Raw genomic sequence first — 18,665 nt, 5'->3', positions numbered from 1 at the left:
CTAAAATAATCCTGTATTTTCAGCTTCACAATCATGAATATTGTCACCATTGTCCAAGGCTATTCATTTTCATCCCCGTGTAATACAACATTTAGCATGATAATTTACAGTTCATTTTTGTTAACCTTTTACGTTGTGTTTTGGAATAGCGCAATAATATCACAGGCAGTAGCCAATATATCGTTACACAGGTTAGGCCGTTTCATTGTGTTGTTTGTTTTTTCCCCACTATGTACTGTAGGGGACGCTGAATGGCTTGTAAAAAAGTTCAGTCGGTGCTGCGTCTTTCCCAGGATCTCTCCAAGTGGTGCTCACTGCAGAGCCAAATAGTGTCCAGTTCCTCCTCTCTCGACATCACGGGTGGAGCTTGACCCTGTCCATGCGAGGAATATGGTTATGTGTAGGGTGTGGTTGGACCTTGTAACTCCACTTATTACGCCCAGATTACATTCGAAGAGGTGGAGCTGGACGTCACGCTCCACCCATTGGCTCTGCTGCCAGTGAGCAGCCTCTCCATCACACTCGCATCTGGAGCGGAGGAGGAGGAGGCGGGAGCGCGGGCGCGTCACCGAGCGCATCTTTGAGGGGCGCGCAGGCACAGAAGAAAACATCCTACAGCTCGGCCACTCATTCAGCTGGAGGATCGGCCTGAATAAATTCATGGAAATAAAATAGAAATTAATTCCCTTTGCTTTTTATTTTTTGTTTTCTGACCACAGCCAACCCAATGGACTTCAAAATGGCCGAGATTACTAATTTAAAACCAACCTATGGTAAGTGTATGGATCTTACGTTATCTATATTTACGTAATGAAGGCTTTTACTGAATCTGCTTATAACGCTGCGATGGTGTTACTAGACTAATGATTCGACATATGTATTATTTGGTGTTTAATTTATGTATGTGTCAGATTTTAGATTTATGTTTTATTGTGTTTAATATGCTATTCTAAGCAACGTTTTCAGGGCATTGTTTATTTAGTCTACAGTATAATCTGTTTTACCACTTTATATTATATTGTATTATAGTGAGATAGGGCACGTTATTTTGATATTAACTGATAATAAAATAGATACTGAAAATCTTAATTTTCACCAATCAAGTGTAAAGTGCAGCACCGGAAATAGCACATGAAGCCTAGCCTACATGATTCACCTGAGACGCATGAAGTGTGTTTATGTTCACACACATGCTGCGTCGTGTGATGGGTCATTTTCATTTGAATTAGTTTCAAAGTAGCCATACGTTTACGACTAATTACTTGAGTAAAGGCGTGTTTAATATAAACTAAACTATCGCATCCCTAAAGACACTGCGTGTATGACGTCATGTCTGTTCACTGCGCGAGGCGTCAGCTGGATCAGTTCGTTCCTTGCTTCTTTATTTTTTTGAATTACTCGAACCTCAATACGTCATGTATTAAAGCTATTCATAATGCCATATGATGCAATCTGTATTACTGCGATTAGGCCTACATGGTTTCAGAAGGGGTGGTAACCAACGTCAAATTACAGTTAGCATTTAAATTAGGCTACTTGTCTATTCCTGTTATGAGTGTGTTATCATATATTATTACTCTTTAAAGGTCTAACTATGTATATGCGTATAAGTACCTTATTATAGGCTAATATACACAGAAGATAAATGATTTTATCAGGGTTCAGGTATGATAAAAAGTCTTAACCATCAAAAACACCACTCATTTTTGAATAGCAAAAATTCATTTTAACAGTACAATATAATATGTGTAATATTGTTTATACAATAAAAAATAAATCAATAATGAACACACCACCCTGAAAATACTGCTCAGACTATTTAGTAAAAAAAAAAAAAAACATGATCCCATTCATCTAATATCTGAGTTTATGTGTTTATTGTCAAATCGTTTTAAAAACCTCAAACGTCATATTTCTTAGCTGTTTTCTGGGGGATTATATCACTAGCTGGGGGGAGGTGGACAGTTTTGACGCGTTTCCTGGTGAATGCGCGTGATGTAGTTTGGGTCAAGTATTTTAGGAACACGTCTGAGGCATCTTGGATCATAATCCACCGCGTGGGAGTTGCCTGGAGACAGAATCAGCAGCAAGATGTGTGCTCGAGAAGAAAATAACCAGGACTAGTCCAGCCAGATAAACAGAGATTTGGGATTTCTGAAGCCATGAAGACAATAAAATCCTTTACTCCTTCAGTATTACAAGTTTCCAGTGATTTGTCTGTCCACACAAGAGTTAAAATTCGATATAATGTGACAGAACAGTAGAACACCAGGACATGCTGGATGAATGTGCTGACTGGGTGGGGCCATCCAACACAAGAAATAGAAACAAAGCAACTAAAATACCTTGTTGCTTGGAAATTCTGCTGATTACCCTTGTGGAAAAGAAATGTGCTTAAGTGCATTGAATGCAGACTTGTAATGTACTTTAAATCTATATAGATTCGATGTAATCTATCTGGCAGTTGCAGATATTTAAATGAAATAAAATGCTACTTAAGTGTACTTAAAGAGAATTAACTTTCATAGCTATATTTCTCAAAAAATCCTAAGTACGCTTTTAAAAATAGTGCACATTGTAATGTCAAATTTAGAGCTTTACTTTAAAGCTAAGAAGTACACTTATTTTCATGTGTTGATTAACATACTTGAAGCACAGTCTTTAATTATAATTTAAAGGAAGTGTATGTAAGATTGTGGCCAAAACTGGTACTGCAATCATTATCCCCTCTCCCCCTCCCCCTGGTTCGAAGTTGCCTGATAGGCTGCAGGATCCAGCAGGAACGTTTGTAGCTGTATCTGTGGTAACTAGAGCAGATCTGGCAACCCGGATGCCGAAACACTACTGACTTCGTGATTGGTCGATAGGTGGAGGGCGGAGCTTCAGGCCAAAACACAACATGTCAACATCAACATCAGTTTAGGGCTGGAACAACAACTTTTAAATGACAATATCCTGGCCGGACTACAGTTGTCAGTGATATAAGTATTTGAAATAAACATGATTTCTTAATGTCTGGTGACATATCTGGGCCGTTTTTGATTAATTGAAATACATTTCTTACATACAGTTCCTTTAACTGTAATTCGATATTATATTAAAGTTTATATAATTTGAATGTATTAAATTGCAACTTTATCATTACAAATGTGTAATCACAAATATATTTAAATACAATTATCCAATTTCGTATTGAAAACATAGGCTACATTCTGTTCACACTTAATACTTTAAATGTATATTAATTCTGTAATAAGTAATCTTTTTAAAAGTATGTTTAAAGGGATAGCTCACCCAAAAATGAAAATTAGCCCATGATTTACTCACCCTCAAGCCATCCTAGGTGTGTATGAGATTCTTCTTTCAGACTAATAAAATCTGAGTTATATTATAAAAGTCCTGGCTAATCCAAGCTTTATAATAGCAGGGATTGTTGCTCTGATTTTGAAGTCTATAAAAGTGCATCTGTCCATCAAATAACTGCTCCACACAGCTCTGGGAGGTTAAAGGTGCACTATGTAGTATTTTTGCAGTAAAATATCCAAAAAACACTAGGCCAGTGTTGTATATTTTGTTCAGTTGAGTACCTACAATATCCCAAATGTTTCCAACTATTTGTAAAATGTGAGAAAATTGCTATTTTAACTAAGGACCGGGACGTTTCAGCATTGCATTTGAGGGAGTCGCCTGTCAATTGCGTCATATCTGCGCTACCCTCGGTTTCGGTTTCGGCTTTTATTTGGCAGGAGCGCTTTACTCTTAGCAGTGTGAACAAATGAACGCATGGAGTAACGTCATAACATCGTTTTAAACACACTTAAATGTATCTAATATGATAAACAGAACTGCATTACCTCAAAATCATAACGGGAAGAGCGGATCTGTGCAGGCGCCCGGCGACTGTGTCCCGTCCTGTCATAATAAAAGTCCCGGTATTCGCGGGGCGGGTGTTTGTTTAACAATTGCTCCAGCGGCCGTGCTCAGGTCCAGAACACTCGGTCCTGTTCTGCTTTAGACTGCAGTAACATTAATAACCGCATGCATGAAGGTGATTTCTGCCCGAGTCCTATTTTCCACCGGCTGTGATGAGAAGACCACATCTCCCAAGATGCTGCGCTCACACTTTGCGTCATCAAACTACGCATTTGTTTTGAATAGGCGCCCTCCAGGGGACGGAAAGTTGCATAGTGCACCTTTAATAAAGGCCTTCTGAAGTGAATCGAAAGTAAAGTTTTGAACGATCACCTCCCGTATTCAGCTTTTAAAAGTGCCTTTGCAGTTCAAAGTCTTACGTTACCAGCATAGACTGTTAAAAAAAATATGGACTTAGTGTCCGTGAAGTCACCGATAAGATTCCGATAAGCCGTTCTGAAGCTTAAAGTAGGGGCGATCTGGGTGTTGCCATCTTGCGAGGACATGAAGGTCAAAATTAGCCGTGTTTGCCAAAACCACAATTTGTACCAGGCTGTAAACATGTTTTTTTCTGCTGTAAAGTTGGGAATTTTAACATGGGGCTCAATCAGATTTTGCTCCCTTCTGGAGCCTGTCCCTAGTGGCCAGTCGAGGAATTGCAGTTTACATTACTTCCGTATTGGCTTCAAGAGTGATCGCGGGAGGTTGCCGCTTGGCTACCAGGTACGACTGCAGACGTCAGGTACGCATCTTGAACTCCGAGAAGGCACTTTCAACACTTTTCCGCAGAAGGCTTTCAGCCGGAACTTTACATATTTTAAATGTCATCTTTACATACTTTACATCATTTCGATATTGATCAAATACCAGGTTCTCACAGATAATAACATTGCCTTCATTCATTGATTAGGCAGAGAGTCGAATGACCTTGCATGACATTATTTTCATTGCCAAAATAGGATGAAGAAAAGGCTTTCAGGAAGGAAGGTGACCAGGTCAAGTCTCAAACGTCATTAGCATCTATCTTTTGCTTGTTTTACGGAGATTTGCGGTCTAGTTTGGATTATTAATATTGGCTACAGAAGTAGATAGAGCTGTCACTTGGACTTTTATAAAGCAATTAAACTGAATCATGTTCCAACTCTTTTTACTGCAAAGTAAAAAATAATTAATAATTCAATTCAAGAGGGTTTTTTTTTTTTTGATGACGAAGAGGCTTTGAAGTGATGTTCAGCCTTGACTATATTTGATCTCAGCATATCACACATCTCCAAAGTGTATATCTTGTTATCTCTTTTTCTATCTTGTGTGTGTGTGTGTGTGTGTGTGTGTGGAGGGTGTGTGAAGCTGCAGTGATTGAACAATGGATTGATTTGTGCGTGTGACTGGTGTCAGAGTGACAAGTCTTCTCTGTCCCTACTGAAATCCAGCACACAGTGTCTCTACAACACATACACTCATTTTCACCCTGCTGGTACTGACATATTACCACTGACAGCAGATATAGAGAGGGAACCGTCTTGACATGGCTGCGTACTAAACCTCTTTGTGATCCTGTTGAACGGATAGCAAAACTGTTGGTGACGTGACGTATATAAAAACAAAAGAAAGGGTGAAATCTGGCAGTGCTGAGCATCATTATTCACACCTGTCCGCTCCATGACCAGCACATCCGCTTTTCCTAACCTCATCATGTTCCTCATCATCACAAACCCCACTGTGTACAGCTCAGTGGTGACTACAGACAATGCGATCATTTCTCATTTGTGGGCAATTTTGTCCAGCTTATTAATCATGTGCGCCCACACGCATACACACTGAATTCAGCACACACAGTTGTGTGTACTTGTGCAAATGAAGCACATTGTGGAGTGTGTCATAATCGGAGTCGGTTGCAGATAATACATAGTTTTTTTTGAAAAACGAGCTGTGCTGACGTACATTAATATCTCTTGAGATAAGCGCAGCACATTCTAGAACATTTAAATAAATGTTCGGTGTAAAATTCTAATTTAATAATTTTTTTGAAAAAGTGATGTTTGCCTTCAAGTTGGCATCACTAAGTTATGTTTCCTAATGTTTTTAGAGTTCTTTTAGCATGCTAAGTAGTTGCTAGGGTGTTCTGGGTGGTTGCCAGGGATTTATGTTTAGAGTTATTTTAGTGTGTTACTAAGTGGTTGCTATGGTGTTCTGGGTGGTTGCCAGGGCGTTGTTATGTTTAGAGATATTTTATTGTGTTACTAATTGGCTGATACAGAGTTTGATGTCAAGTCCACCCAAACACATTGGGGCTTGTAGAACTTTTTGAAAAAGAAGTATGATGAAAAAATATGTTTAAGGAGCTGTTGACATGACAGTATTTTCAACTAAAAACATACGACTTTTATGCGTTTTGGCTGTTTATTTACACGACAACACTGTTTTAGGGTGAACTTAAAAAATAGTTTAAAAGTAAAAAAAATGGTTTGAAAATAAACAAGTCTCTGTGTAAAAAACAAAAATGTGCATTTGTGAAAACTGTGATGTCATGCATATGAGTATTACGTGTTAAATCTATAGATACGTATTATTTCTTTACAAGGTGACATTACCTTCTTTTCTACTTTAGTATCAATCAACACGTCAGACTAAGTACTTAATTAAAGCGAAAAAATATTAATAAAACAAAATTATTCAAAATGTGCTTAACAGTAAAACTATAAATGTGGCATTATTACAAAGTGCACTTTTTAAAAGTATACTTAAAAAACCCCTGTGGTGAAAATGAAGTTTTTAATGTTGTTTATATATATGTGGTGTTTTTAATATGCTTTAATACAAACCATGTGCAAAGTTGCCCCATTGCTGAGTTAAACCATTTTCTCCTAAAAACTGCATTGAGTCTCAAAAACACGGTTTGAAATCGCTGGTGTATCTGATGTCACAAACTAGCTTATAACCGATCACAGCGATGTGTGGGTGGGCTTTAGCATATCATTAAAGTCCTCATGAAATCAAAATCAATCTTATTTACTTGTTGGCACATATTACAGGTCTTAGGCCGTGTGTCCACCAAAGCGTTTTTAGCCTGCTGAAAACGCCTCGCTGTGAGCGCTTGAGAGCATTTTGGCAGGCAGTGTTTTTTTTCCTCATTTGAGACTCTTTGCTTGTTGTTATGATACGGAAAATCTGCGGAAGTCTTTCTCATTTCACAGGTAGTTTGTTCCTGTGATTCTATATAAAATTGCAGATACAATGTAAAATATTTGCTCTGGCTCTTGTTTTATTGTCTCTTATTATTGCTTGTTGTCGTTGTCATCTGATGACGACACGCAGAATGTGGCGGTTGGTCTGTGTTGTGTTTAAGACGTGTCCGAATACACTTTTTCTAGTATAGAAAAAACAGTTGGCATGCCAGGTGCATGGTCCAAAAGGTTTGTACCTAGTCTCTCAATGAGTCATGGGTGTGTTTTAAGTCTCATCTCCCATTCCCTTTAAAAGCCTGTTGCGCTTGAACCATGGTGGATTCGCTATTTACATGGAAGAATTTGAGAGCGGAAAGACAGAATACTTATCCAGAGAGCAAATCTTTTATTTTTAATGCTTAAGAATGTTTGTGTGCTGCTGTAAAATAAATAAAAATGTAAAATGATAACTGCGTCGGGCGGAAACTAAATATTTGCATCACACCTGGCGTCGCATTGCGCCGGGTTTAGGCTGTAATAGGGACCTACATTTGTTAAGAAAGAGTATTGAAAGTTTACTCTCTTTAAGTACACTTAAGTAGCCTTATATTTAATAAATATTATATTATCTGCAAGTGCAGTTATACAATATACTTTTAAGAACTGAAGTCCACTACAAAGGCCATTTAATACAATTAAGCTTCTTTTTTCACATGGAATTATGGCTTGTGGGTTTCTCCTTTAAAGTAAGTCTATGGGATTTTTTTTACATGTTTTAATATAAGTTTGATACTATTACTGAAAAGTATCAGCACACTTCTCAGTAATCAGCATAATTTGAGGTCTCATTCGTGTCTGTATCAGAAATTGTGTGGTGTAATAATGGTTAGGTTTTTGTTCAATCCTTAACAAAAATTTGAGCAACAGTAAAAGTATTTGCTTGAGCAACCACTGCTAATAGTTATTTCAGAGGTCATTTAGATACTTATTACCTAGTATGTCAGATTTTAGCTTGAATAGTGACACTAATTTATCATTTATGAAGCAATTACCAGTGTGAGAGCTGAGTGTATCAGCTGGCAAAATGATTATTTCCCTGTGCTTCTTCTCTCAGAGGGGTCGTTTCTAAGCAACAGCAGCAGCTGGCTTTTAAACAGGAGGCCAAAAGTGACATCATCTGACTCGGAGTCCCTCTGGGGGTGGTAGTGTCCAGTTGAGGCTGCGAGGGGTACAGCCTTTGTGTAGACGGAAAAAGGGTGGGGTCGACCGAGGCTGGGGGTTGGTTGGTGGAAAAAAGAGGGAAAGAGAAATCAAGAATAATTTTAGATAAAATGTGAGGAAGTATTAGCAGCAGGGACATATTACAGAAAAATGACAGATACAATTTGGTTTTAGAGACGCTGGTTTTAGTCTGGAATTTCAAACACCTTATGTCTTCCTGTTCATTTTACTCTACACCCATCAAAGAGAGTTTTTTTCTTCTTCTGGGGTTTGTGGTACCTGATGTGTAAGACAAGCATTACTATTGCTTATTCTTTAGGAATTATTTAACCCTCAAATCATGTTACTTATTGAGGAGAAGAGCTGTAATGTTATTTTTTGCTATTATTTACCTAAGCAATTTTTGCTTAAGGGGAGGATAAAACGGATTTAAAGAATACCATTTGACACTGAATCAGGGTTCCGAGTCATACACCTGTGGAAAAGAAGTGCACTTAATTGTATTTAATGTGCGCTTTAATTATTTTTTTTTAAACTGAACTTGCAGATAATATTAAATAAAATAAAAAAGCAACTTCAGTGTAAGAAAGTATACTTTAATGTTTATTAATACAATTAAGTACTTAAATTCACTTTTGTCAAGTAATTCAGTTTTTAAAATACAATTGAAGAGTTTACAGTACACTTAATTTGATGTATTACCTAAAACACTAAAGCACTTGCAAAAGAATATACTGTAGTGTTATTCCATGAAATGTAAGTGCTCTCTAAAGCAATTTAATCAAATAAATGATCTAATTGCATTCAATGTACACTTTAAGGGTTAGTTCACCCAAAAATGAAGTTGATGTCATTAATGACATTAATGACATAGATGCAAGTCTATGCACACTATACTGTCCATGTCCAGAAAGGGAATAAAAACATCATCAAAGTAGTCCATCTGTGACATCAGTTGGTTAGTTAGAATCTCTTGAAGCATCACAAATACATTTTGGTCCAAAAATGACAAAAACTACGACTTTACTCAGCATTATCTTTTCTTCTGCATTTGTTTTCAAACCTCAAATAAAGATTCAAACGGTTATAAATCAGCGTATTGATTCATGATTTGGGTCATGTGTCAAACTCACCACACGCCAAAATCACATGACATTGGTGATCCGAATCATGAATATTCCATGAATCATGAAGTGTGTTGCTCTTTTTTGACTCTCTGATTGGTGTATTTTTCTTTACAGCTTCATAGGTAATGTCGTTTTTCACGAGGAATTCCACTGTTAATAAATAAAACATCAGCCTGACAAGCCAGACCCACATTGAGATGTCTGGTATGGAAACTCACCATTGACAGCTCAATCTGAGGGGCGGGATAAACGGTTGTCTTTTTAAACTCCTTCTGCACGCAATTGGATAGCGCTACAACCAACCAGAGCAACGTGATGCGGAGCTGATAGATTAAACATTCGCTGTATCCGGTCGGCAAAACTACAAACACATCTTCCCTTTTTAAGAATGACTTCAGTGCCGTTCTTTGTTCTTTTCTCAGAGAAAAGCTTAACTCCAAGTCTTCCAGAGTCGCGGTCAAAGCTGATTCGAAAGACCGCTGTTCGCCAGCTTCTGTGTTTACTAGAAGAACGCAAGTGCAACTCGGCCGTCATTATGTTAGGCCCCGCCCAACGACTCTATACATGATGTGATTGCTCCGGCAAGATTTTGGCGTTTACAGCTCAGAAGGGTATTGAGAGTTTCTAGACGACACTCTCAGCAGATTAGATTTGCTGCCGCTAGGGTGCGTCTAGATTTCTAGGCTAATAACATAAAAACAAGGCTTCATCAGAAGTAAATACCATAGATTTGCAACCTTGTAGATTACAGTAGGTCTGCTTTAAAATTTATATATGTTATCATTCAAAATCAAATTCTAATTTTTACTTCCGGAACCCAACTGTTGCTCTCTATAAATATTAATAAATACATTTAAAAAAAAAATCATAAGCAGCCATCATTCATTACCTTACAAAATAGATTAAATCTTTTTTCACAGTATTTTAATAGAGGTCTTAGGTATTCATCCCTCATTCTCAGGAAACCGGATGAGTCACTCTTAAGTGGCCGTGAACTGCAATAATAGGCGAGTTCTATGCAGCACACCGTCTTCCTCTCAGATTGAGGCCAGCAAAGCATTAGTGATGTTTTACATTAAAGCAACAAACTATGCTGTCGGTAATCCTGTCAGAAATGTGGTGAATGCTCTGAGGGTGAAGGTGTGTGTGTGTGTGTGTGTGTGTGTGTGTGTGTGTGTGTGTGTGTGTGTGTGTGTGTGTGTGTGTGTGTGTGTGTGTGTGTGTGTGTGTGTGTGTGTGTGTGTGTGTGTGTGTGTGTGTTTGTGTGTGTTTGTGTGTGTTTGTGTGTGTTTGTGTGTGTGTGTGCGTGTGTGCGTGTGTGCGTGTGTTTGTACATGTTTGTTATAGTTTATAAATGAGACTAGTGAGACATAATACATTTTTATTATGATAAACAAGCAAAAGTCTTAGTTATGTCGAAAAGTAAGATATCTAGCAGAAATTTAGAGCTAATTTGTGTTAGCCTGTGTGTTTAGGTGTTTTCTGAACAAAGCAAGGCATTTTCAGAACTGCACAGCCTTAAAGGGGTACTTCAGCGCTGGGAAGATGAATCTGTATGTAAACTGGGTCATCAATGCAGTAGAAATGTGAAATTATTTTTGAATTTGGTGCCTTCTAGACTGAGAAAAGACAGGAAATGTATTTTTGTCTCATGGGGATGAAAGACTACAATTCCCAGAATGCTTCGCTGCCCTGTGAGGCCATTCCCAAAGCCACCTACTGGATAACTGTGACTGAGTTAGAGAAGACACTACAATTAAAAACTGAACGTGTCTGTTCAATATAATGAGTGAGTCACCGCGCGAGTATCACAGCACTGAGCACTAACTGCAGGAGTGAGATAAATGAGCTCTTGTGATAAGAGCTGAGGTAATCGCATCTACACTCGTGGCATACATTCACAATGCGATTTCAGTCTGGCGGGTTTCAGTTCATGCCTTTGCAAGCTTAACTTTCATAGAAATTAATTTGAGAAGTTAAAAGACTTACATTGCTCACCATACCTCCGTTTAAATGAGTGCCTGCAGCTGTGGGCTGAGCTCTGAGTGTGATCTCCCATCCCCCATGCACGGATTCAAAACATGCGGAAATGGCTCCTTCTGCTGGCTGTAGTCTTAAGCCTTTGGCCAAACATTCCTCCTATGATGCAAACATCGCCAATTTGCATCATAATAGGAATTTTTCCAGAAATAAAATGCATAAATCTCTTGTCTCAGGGGGATATGAGGGGGGAAAGCACATTTATTTGAATATACTCCAGGGTTTCTACTGATACAAAGCCATATGCTAATCGCTGAAGTAACCCTTTAAGGTTCGGTCACATTTACAGCTGTTCAGTGAAATGTCAATAGGAATCTTCACATGAATGTAGACTAACAGAAAGTAGATTGATTTGAAAGTAAGTGACCTTTGTGTAAGCTATGCTTCATACATCGCTACACCTATGGCGAAAGACAATGGAAACATTTAACAGTCTAACAGCCAACAGACGACAGCAATTTTGTTTTGTCATGCACAACTTCAAAACAAAATTGCTAATATATATATATATATATATATATATATATATATATATATATATATATATATATATATATATATATATATATATGGAAAGGTTAGATGTTCTTCATGGAATTATTGATGGCAATAATTTTTTGTAAATAAGACTGTAGAATTGAATAAAATGCTATTTTCAGCAGCTGGCTTGTTTCCCCGGACGTTATTGTTGTATTTCGTTGCTTGGGCATGTGGTTTGTTTCTGTTTTCCCATTGGCTGGCATTTCCTTAAGAAGGCTGTTGTGTGGGGTAGGAGAGCACATCCTGTTCTCATCAGCTCACTGAACCCGGGCCCAACTTAGAATTCCAATCAGCTCTGACTGGCATGACGAAAGAAAGGGACCTGTTGTTGCCACGGCGACCTGAACACTTCACCACCCAGGCCTTTGCAGTTTGGCAAGAGGAGAGAAAAGATGAGAGAACTGGAAGGGAGGAGAGAGGGGCAAAGAAAGAGGGGTGGAAGGCTGTGAAATGAATATAACAAAAAGAATAGGGAAGAGTGTCAAGTAAGTAAATGGAGAAATGAAAGAGAGTGAGACAGAGACAGAAAAAGCAGAGGGAATGGCAAAGAGCCCGTGGCAGCGAATCTATCAAAGAAAGCACCCTTAAAACTGACTGTGCTACACACAAAACGAACAAGTTCGTTTCCATATGTTAACATGAAATGTTCAATCTCTAAAACGCAAATTTTCTGCTGTCACCCGTCCAGGGCCATGCAGGCTATTTGGTTAACAGGTGGCCAAATTGCTATTTTGGCATTGTTGTAATGTTGTTTGTTTCTATAGTTTATCAAAAGTTCATGCTATGTTACAAATTCATGTTCAACTTATTTTCTGAAATTGATTCACCTGCAAATAATATATTTCTATTTATTTAAGTAAATTTTATATATAAAATAAATATGAATTTAGAGGTGCAGAAATTATTTCTATTTCTAGAATTATTAACTATTTCTGACAAACTCACCACTTATCACAAAAAGAAAACACCTTCCCTTCATTGCTTCGCCCCAAAATAACAATCGAGCAGTGAAACACAGTTGCCAAGTCTGTGGTTTTCCCATGAAATTGGGCTACTTTTACAAGCAGCCCATACCCAGACTATCCCCCCAACTCGGGAAATTATTTTTTACTACCCAAAACTTGATTTTTTACCATAGGAAATTCCCCCTGAATGCAACTGGATGGTAGCCTAGAAATCTAGACGCACCCTAGCGGCAGCAAATCTAATCTGCCGCGAGTGTCATCTAGCAACTCTCAATACCCTTCTGAGCTGTAAACGCCAAACTCTGGTCAGGCCAATCACATCGTGTATAGAGTCGTTGGGCGGGGCCTAACATAATGACGGCTGAGTTGCACTTGCGTGCTTCTAGTAAACACAGAAGCTGGCGAACGGCGGTCTTTCGAATCAGCTTTGACCGCGACTCTGGAAGACTTGGAGTTAAGCTTTTCTCTGAGAAAAGAACAAAGAACGGCACTGAAGTCATTCTTAATAAGGGAAGATGTGTTTGGAGTTTTGCCAACCGGATACAGCGAATGTTTAATCTATCAACAAGCTCTGTTTCACGTTGCTCTGGTTGGTTGTAGCGCTATCCAATTGCGTGCAGAGGGAGTTTGAAAGGCAACTGTTTATTCCGCCCCTCGGATTTAGCTGTCAATGGTGAGTTTCCAGACCAAACATCTTGATGTGGGTCTGGCTTGTCAGGCTAGTTGGACAGGCTTTTGAATAGCAATTCGTCTGGTATTGTTATGCAAACCTGGCAACCCTGGAACGACAGCTGCCGCATCAGACAGCTGTAGCAAGTATGGATGAATCAGCTGGGGTTCAACAACAGCATATCTGGGTTCTGTGTGTAGTATAGCGAAAACCAGTGTTACTCATGTATCAAGCAGAAACAAAGCAGCCTTGGCATCAGTTTTCAGGCCTTCACGCTAACTCCCCCTGTAAATGCCGCATCGACACGTCATCCTCAATAAACCCGTCTCCGGCGTGATGACTCCAATTTTTCAAATAATCTTACGAATATCTATTTATCCAAATGAAAAAATAAAAAAACTAATAAATAATTAATAAACAACAGAAAAATAATTCATGAAATTATACGTTTCAACCAATTGGTGGATTTGGCAGACGTTCCCTTGTGGGCATCAAGCGCCGTGATAGTGAGTATAAAAGCGTTTTTGAGTATAAATATGCAGCATAATGTAGGGGATTTTGAACAATATTGAATTGATATTGTTTAATTTAGTACAGCTGCACTACTGGGCCACCGTACAATATTTTAGTATATTGTACATGCAACTTCCTGTAGATATCTTATATTGTAAATACATTAAAAAAAAAAAAAAAAAAAAAGATTTTCCACTGCATCTATTGTGCCCCACGATTTCTCACCGACACGCCCGCCCATACCCCCCACCGATATTACCACGATTGCAGGCCATACCCTCACAAAATGAGATATTGTGAAACAGCAACTTTTGTGGAATTCACCAACCTAATTAATCTAATATTATTGAAATAAAATGGGTCCTAAAATTGTCCTAAAGCCATGTGTAGAGCCCTCAGGGCAAAGGTGTGTTACTGTGTCGGTTATTAAAGATGTTTGGGCAAAGGGAGCCCACAGTGTGATGTTTTCTAATTGAATGCCCTACAGCATTGGGCAAAAGTAGCACCTGCCAGCTCCGATTAAGCTTGTTATGGTCTGTTTCTGACATTTGAAAGTTTAAGGGGAATTGTTTTAATGAGCCAAATATGACAGCTATATAAATGACCAGATTCTGTTGGCAGTGTCAGTTTTTTCCCCTATAATGAAATAGAAGAGATGTCTGTGTGTTAAGATTAGGTCTGTGTGAATTACAGTAAATGCTCCAGCCAGGTGAATGTTACTGCTGGATCTTCTCATGGACTGTAATAAAGAATCCATGATCATAAATATAACTGCTGTGCTCAGCATCAGCCCCATTAGGTAGCAAATGGCTGTGAAACAAGCAAGAAACAAACAGTCATGAATTAAACAGGAAAGAATCCAAGCTGCAGCCAAGAGCAAGAATTATCCTGCAATATACACAGCAAATTGTTTTTCATTATACGGATAATTTCAAAAGCCTACCTACAAAGCTCATTTTTTAATTTGAGTGGGGTTTTTCTCTCTCACAAACAAGTATACTCCATCAATCTTTTTTGTTTTACTGTTTTATTTCTTTTCCTATTCATGTTTTTGCATTTGCTTGGACTGACCTGAAGTACTGCTGCTGTTTTTCTGTGTTCCCTTCCGTGCTACTCTCTTTTCTACATCTAACTGGGTCGGTCTCTTACCTCAGTTTGAGGCCATCAGCGGCCATGATTGTTGTTGTTTAATTCACTTTCAGACCAGATGTTTTTTTCTAGGAACCTCACCCAAATCTACATCACCCACACCTCTGTGTGAATGTGGGTCACAATCCAAACGAAACTATTATGAGTTGTGAAGATGTTTTATGCACAGTATTTAATTAGATTTAGTTACAGGCTTGCAGCAGTAATGATGTTATTATTTTTGGATCCAAACTAAAGCTAAAGTGTGACATTTTTCAATGTAAAAATACTTTCAGCAAAATATAAAAAAAGATTCTGCATGAAATAAGTTTCTGCGGTTTGTTTAATGTTATTCATTCTTGTTAAACTTGCTTTATGCACACTTATTTTGTATTTAAAAATTCATAAAAAAATAACAAAATGAAGACAACATGAAAAACTGCTATAGATACTATCAAATTCAAAATAATTTCTATATAACTGCGTATCTAAAATACATATTAAAAGTACAAACAGAACATTACAGTATGCAAAAATGTAATAAATTGATGAGCTTCATATATATATATATAACTTAATCACTTGCAGTATGAATGATTGCTTTTTCTTTTTCACAAGCAGTAAAAAAAAGAAAAGAAAAAAGAAAGAAAGAAGCTGCATGCTTGTGTGCTATTCTTATCCAATCCTCCATCTTCCTTGATAGAGTGTGTCAAGTGACTCTCTTTGGTTTTAAATGTCCTGTAATTCATAAAATATTATTTCAACACTTTCTAACGAGTCTCTTAATTTCATGTCCGGGTCAAATCTAGAGCCAGTCAATAATCTTGATGTCCCTTCACTGCAAAAAAACGCTTTTCTTACTTAGTATTTTTTTCATTAAGAAACAGTAAAAATTATTGTCTTGTTTTGGGAAAAAATAACTCAAAATTACAAGTTTTTGCTTAAAATAAGCAAAATAATCTGCCAGTGGAGTAAGTAAAATACGATTATTTTAAGATTATTTATACCCCACTGGCAGATTATTTTGCTTATTTTAAGGAAAAACTCGTAATTTTAAGTTATTTTGCCCCAAAACAGGACAATTACTTTTGCTTGTCTAGTAAATACTTCTTGTTTTAAGAATGTTTTGATGTTTGGACTAGAAACAAAAATACTAAGCAAAAAAAGCATTTTTTGTCAAAAATAATGATACTTAATTGTATTGAATGTCCACTAGTGTACTTAAAATCTTAAAAGCATATCTTAAAAAAATCTATACTTACAGAAAATATATCAATGAAATAAAAGGCCACTTAAGTGTACTTTAAGAAAGCACACTTTTCACTTTAAGCACATTTCAAAGACAATAGAAATTACATACAAAGATATACTTAAGTCCTATTTAAGAGTGCTTTTCTAACCCACTTAACTAATTGCATTTAATATACATATAAATTATAATACATTTCCATTTAATTGTAATCAACATGCAGTTAAGTATCCAAAAACATTACATTCAGTTTGTACTTAATGTAAATATATATTTGTACTTAAATATATTATTTCTCTAATAAGTACCCCTTTTAAAAGTATGCTAGAGTGTATTAGGGTGATCTAATTTCTTGTCTTTGTCTCTTTCAGATGTGTCACCAGTGCTCGCAGGTTTTCTGGGTGCAGGGGTCTTGGTTGTCTCCGTAACAGTGGCCGTTTTCCTGTGGACGTGCTGTCAACGGCGATATCGGCAAATGACAGGTGCGTACAAGCTGACCAGTGGCCCCTACGACCCACCCGTTGACCCCCCCTACAAGTTCATCCACATGCTCAAAGGCATCAGCATCTACCCCGAGACCCTCAGCAACAGCAAGAAGATTGTACGGGTGGGCCAGCGCTCAGGATCAAATTCCTTGTTAAGAGAATGGAGTCGTGGATCCCGAAACAGTGACGTGCTCCTTGTGGATGCAGATCCCGAAGGTGGTACCGCGCACCTACAGATGAACCACCTGGTCCCCCCTGTGGGTCCTCCCAGACTGGAGAGGGCGCTGCCCATCCGGGCGGACTACTGCTGTATGGAGAGCAGCTCAGGAAGCAGCAGTGAAGCACCCAGTAAAACGGCATCACCCTACAGTCTCAACTCGCCCTCTCTGGGAACGCTCAGTCTGGCCATTGACTACAACTTCCCCAAGAAGGCCCTCGTTGTCACTATCGTTGGAGCACAGGGGCTCCCCGCGGTGGACGAACAGGCGGGCAGTTCTGACCCCTACGTGAAGATGACCATTCTACCCGAGAAGAAGCACCGGGTGAAGACACGTGTACTGAGGAAGACTCTGGAGCCCGTGTTCGACGAGACGTTCACCTTCTACGGCATCCCGTACAGCTTGCTACCCGAGCTTACGCTGCACTTCCTGGTGCTCAGCTTTGATCGCTTTGCACGAGATGATGTCATTGGGGAGGCGGTCGTGCCGTTGGTGGGCGTAGACCCCAGCACGGGACGAGCGCACATCACCCAGCAAATCAGCAAGAGGAACACACAGGTGAGTGCTTCTCGACCTTGCACAGGATTGTGGGATATCTTAGGCCACATACACACTGTAAAGTTTCTGCTGCGGAGACCACATTTAAATCCAGAGGTGAATCATGTATTGTTCTGTGTGCGTACAGATCTCGACTCGTTCCTTGTTTGTGATGATTTACACAGTGGTAACCACAGTAAAGTTCTGGGGTCTTGTGTTTGGTATCTGCTATTTTTGACCAAATTAATATTCCAGCAGCTAAAGTTTCCTTATGTTCTACAATTTTCATTTTGTTTGTGCTTAAATAAAAGGCTTCTTCACAGAGCACTCTGTGTTGCCATGTCCATTTATTATACGTATTTTGGGCATAAAGCAATCAAATCTATGGATAATTTTCTTCTTTCAGACAAACACAATTGGAGTTATATTAAAAATATCCTGGCTCTTCCAAACCTTATAATAGGAGTGAATAATACCATTTTTTAAAAGCCCAAAGAAGTCCATCCATCATAAAGGTAATCTATATGGGCTCCAGGGAGTTAATAAAGGCCTTCTGAAGTGAAGCAATGCATTTTTTTAGAAAAATATCCATAACTTTAGAAGCTGCAATTTGTATAAAAACTGTAAACTCCCTAGATTCCGGTAATGTCCGTCCACGCGTTCACGAGAGCCATGTTCCGGCATAAGACATATAGGGCTGCCTGGGCAACAAATTAATGCTTATATCAAATTCTCTGACATCTTATTAAAGATTCTCATTTTAAACTTCTAATTTTAAATGTTTTGCTCTATCCTCTGCTCTTCCATGTTCGTCAATACGTCATGCGTCGGGTCAGATTTCACTCTTCCACCGAAACTCTACTTGTGTACAGTACAGCCCTTACTGGAAGCCACAG

The 18,665-nt window shown here is 38.4% G+C and overlaps 1 protein-coding gene across 1 annotated transcript in view; it reads left to right on the top strand.

Moving 5' to 3' along the window:
- The first annotated feature begins 530 nt into the window (after positions 1–530).
- The window catches only part of syt11a (synaptotagmin XIa), a 37,467-nt gene continuing 19,332 nt past the window's right edge, over positions 531–18,665 (top strand). The window contains exons 1-2 of the mRNA XM_067426514.1: positions 531–773; positions 16,901–17,790. Of these exons, the coding sequence (XP_067282615.1) occupies positions 728–773; positions 16,901–17,790 (936 nt within the window). The 5' untranslated portion in view covers positions 531–727. The remainder of the gene's footprint in view (positions 774–16,900; positions 17,791–18,665) is intronic.

Source organism: Pseudorasbora parva, chromosome 19, assembly GCF_024679245.1.
Source record: "Pseudorasbora parva isolate DD20220531a chromosome 19, ASM2467924v1, whole genome shotgun sequence".
NCBI lineage: Eukaryota > Metazoa > Chordata > Actinopteri > Cypriniformes > Gobionidae > Pseudorasbora > Pseudorasbora parva.
This window is presented reverse-complemented; position numbering and strand designations above follow the sequence as displayed.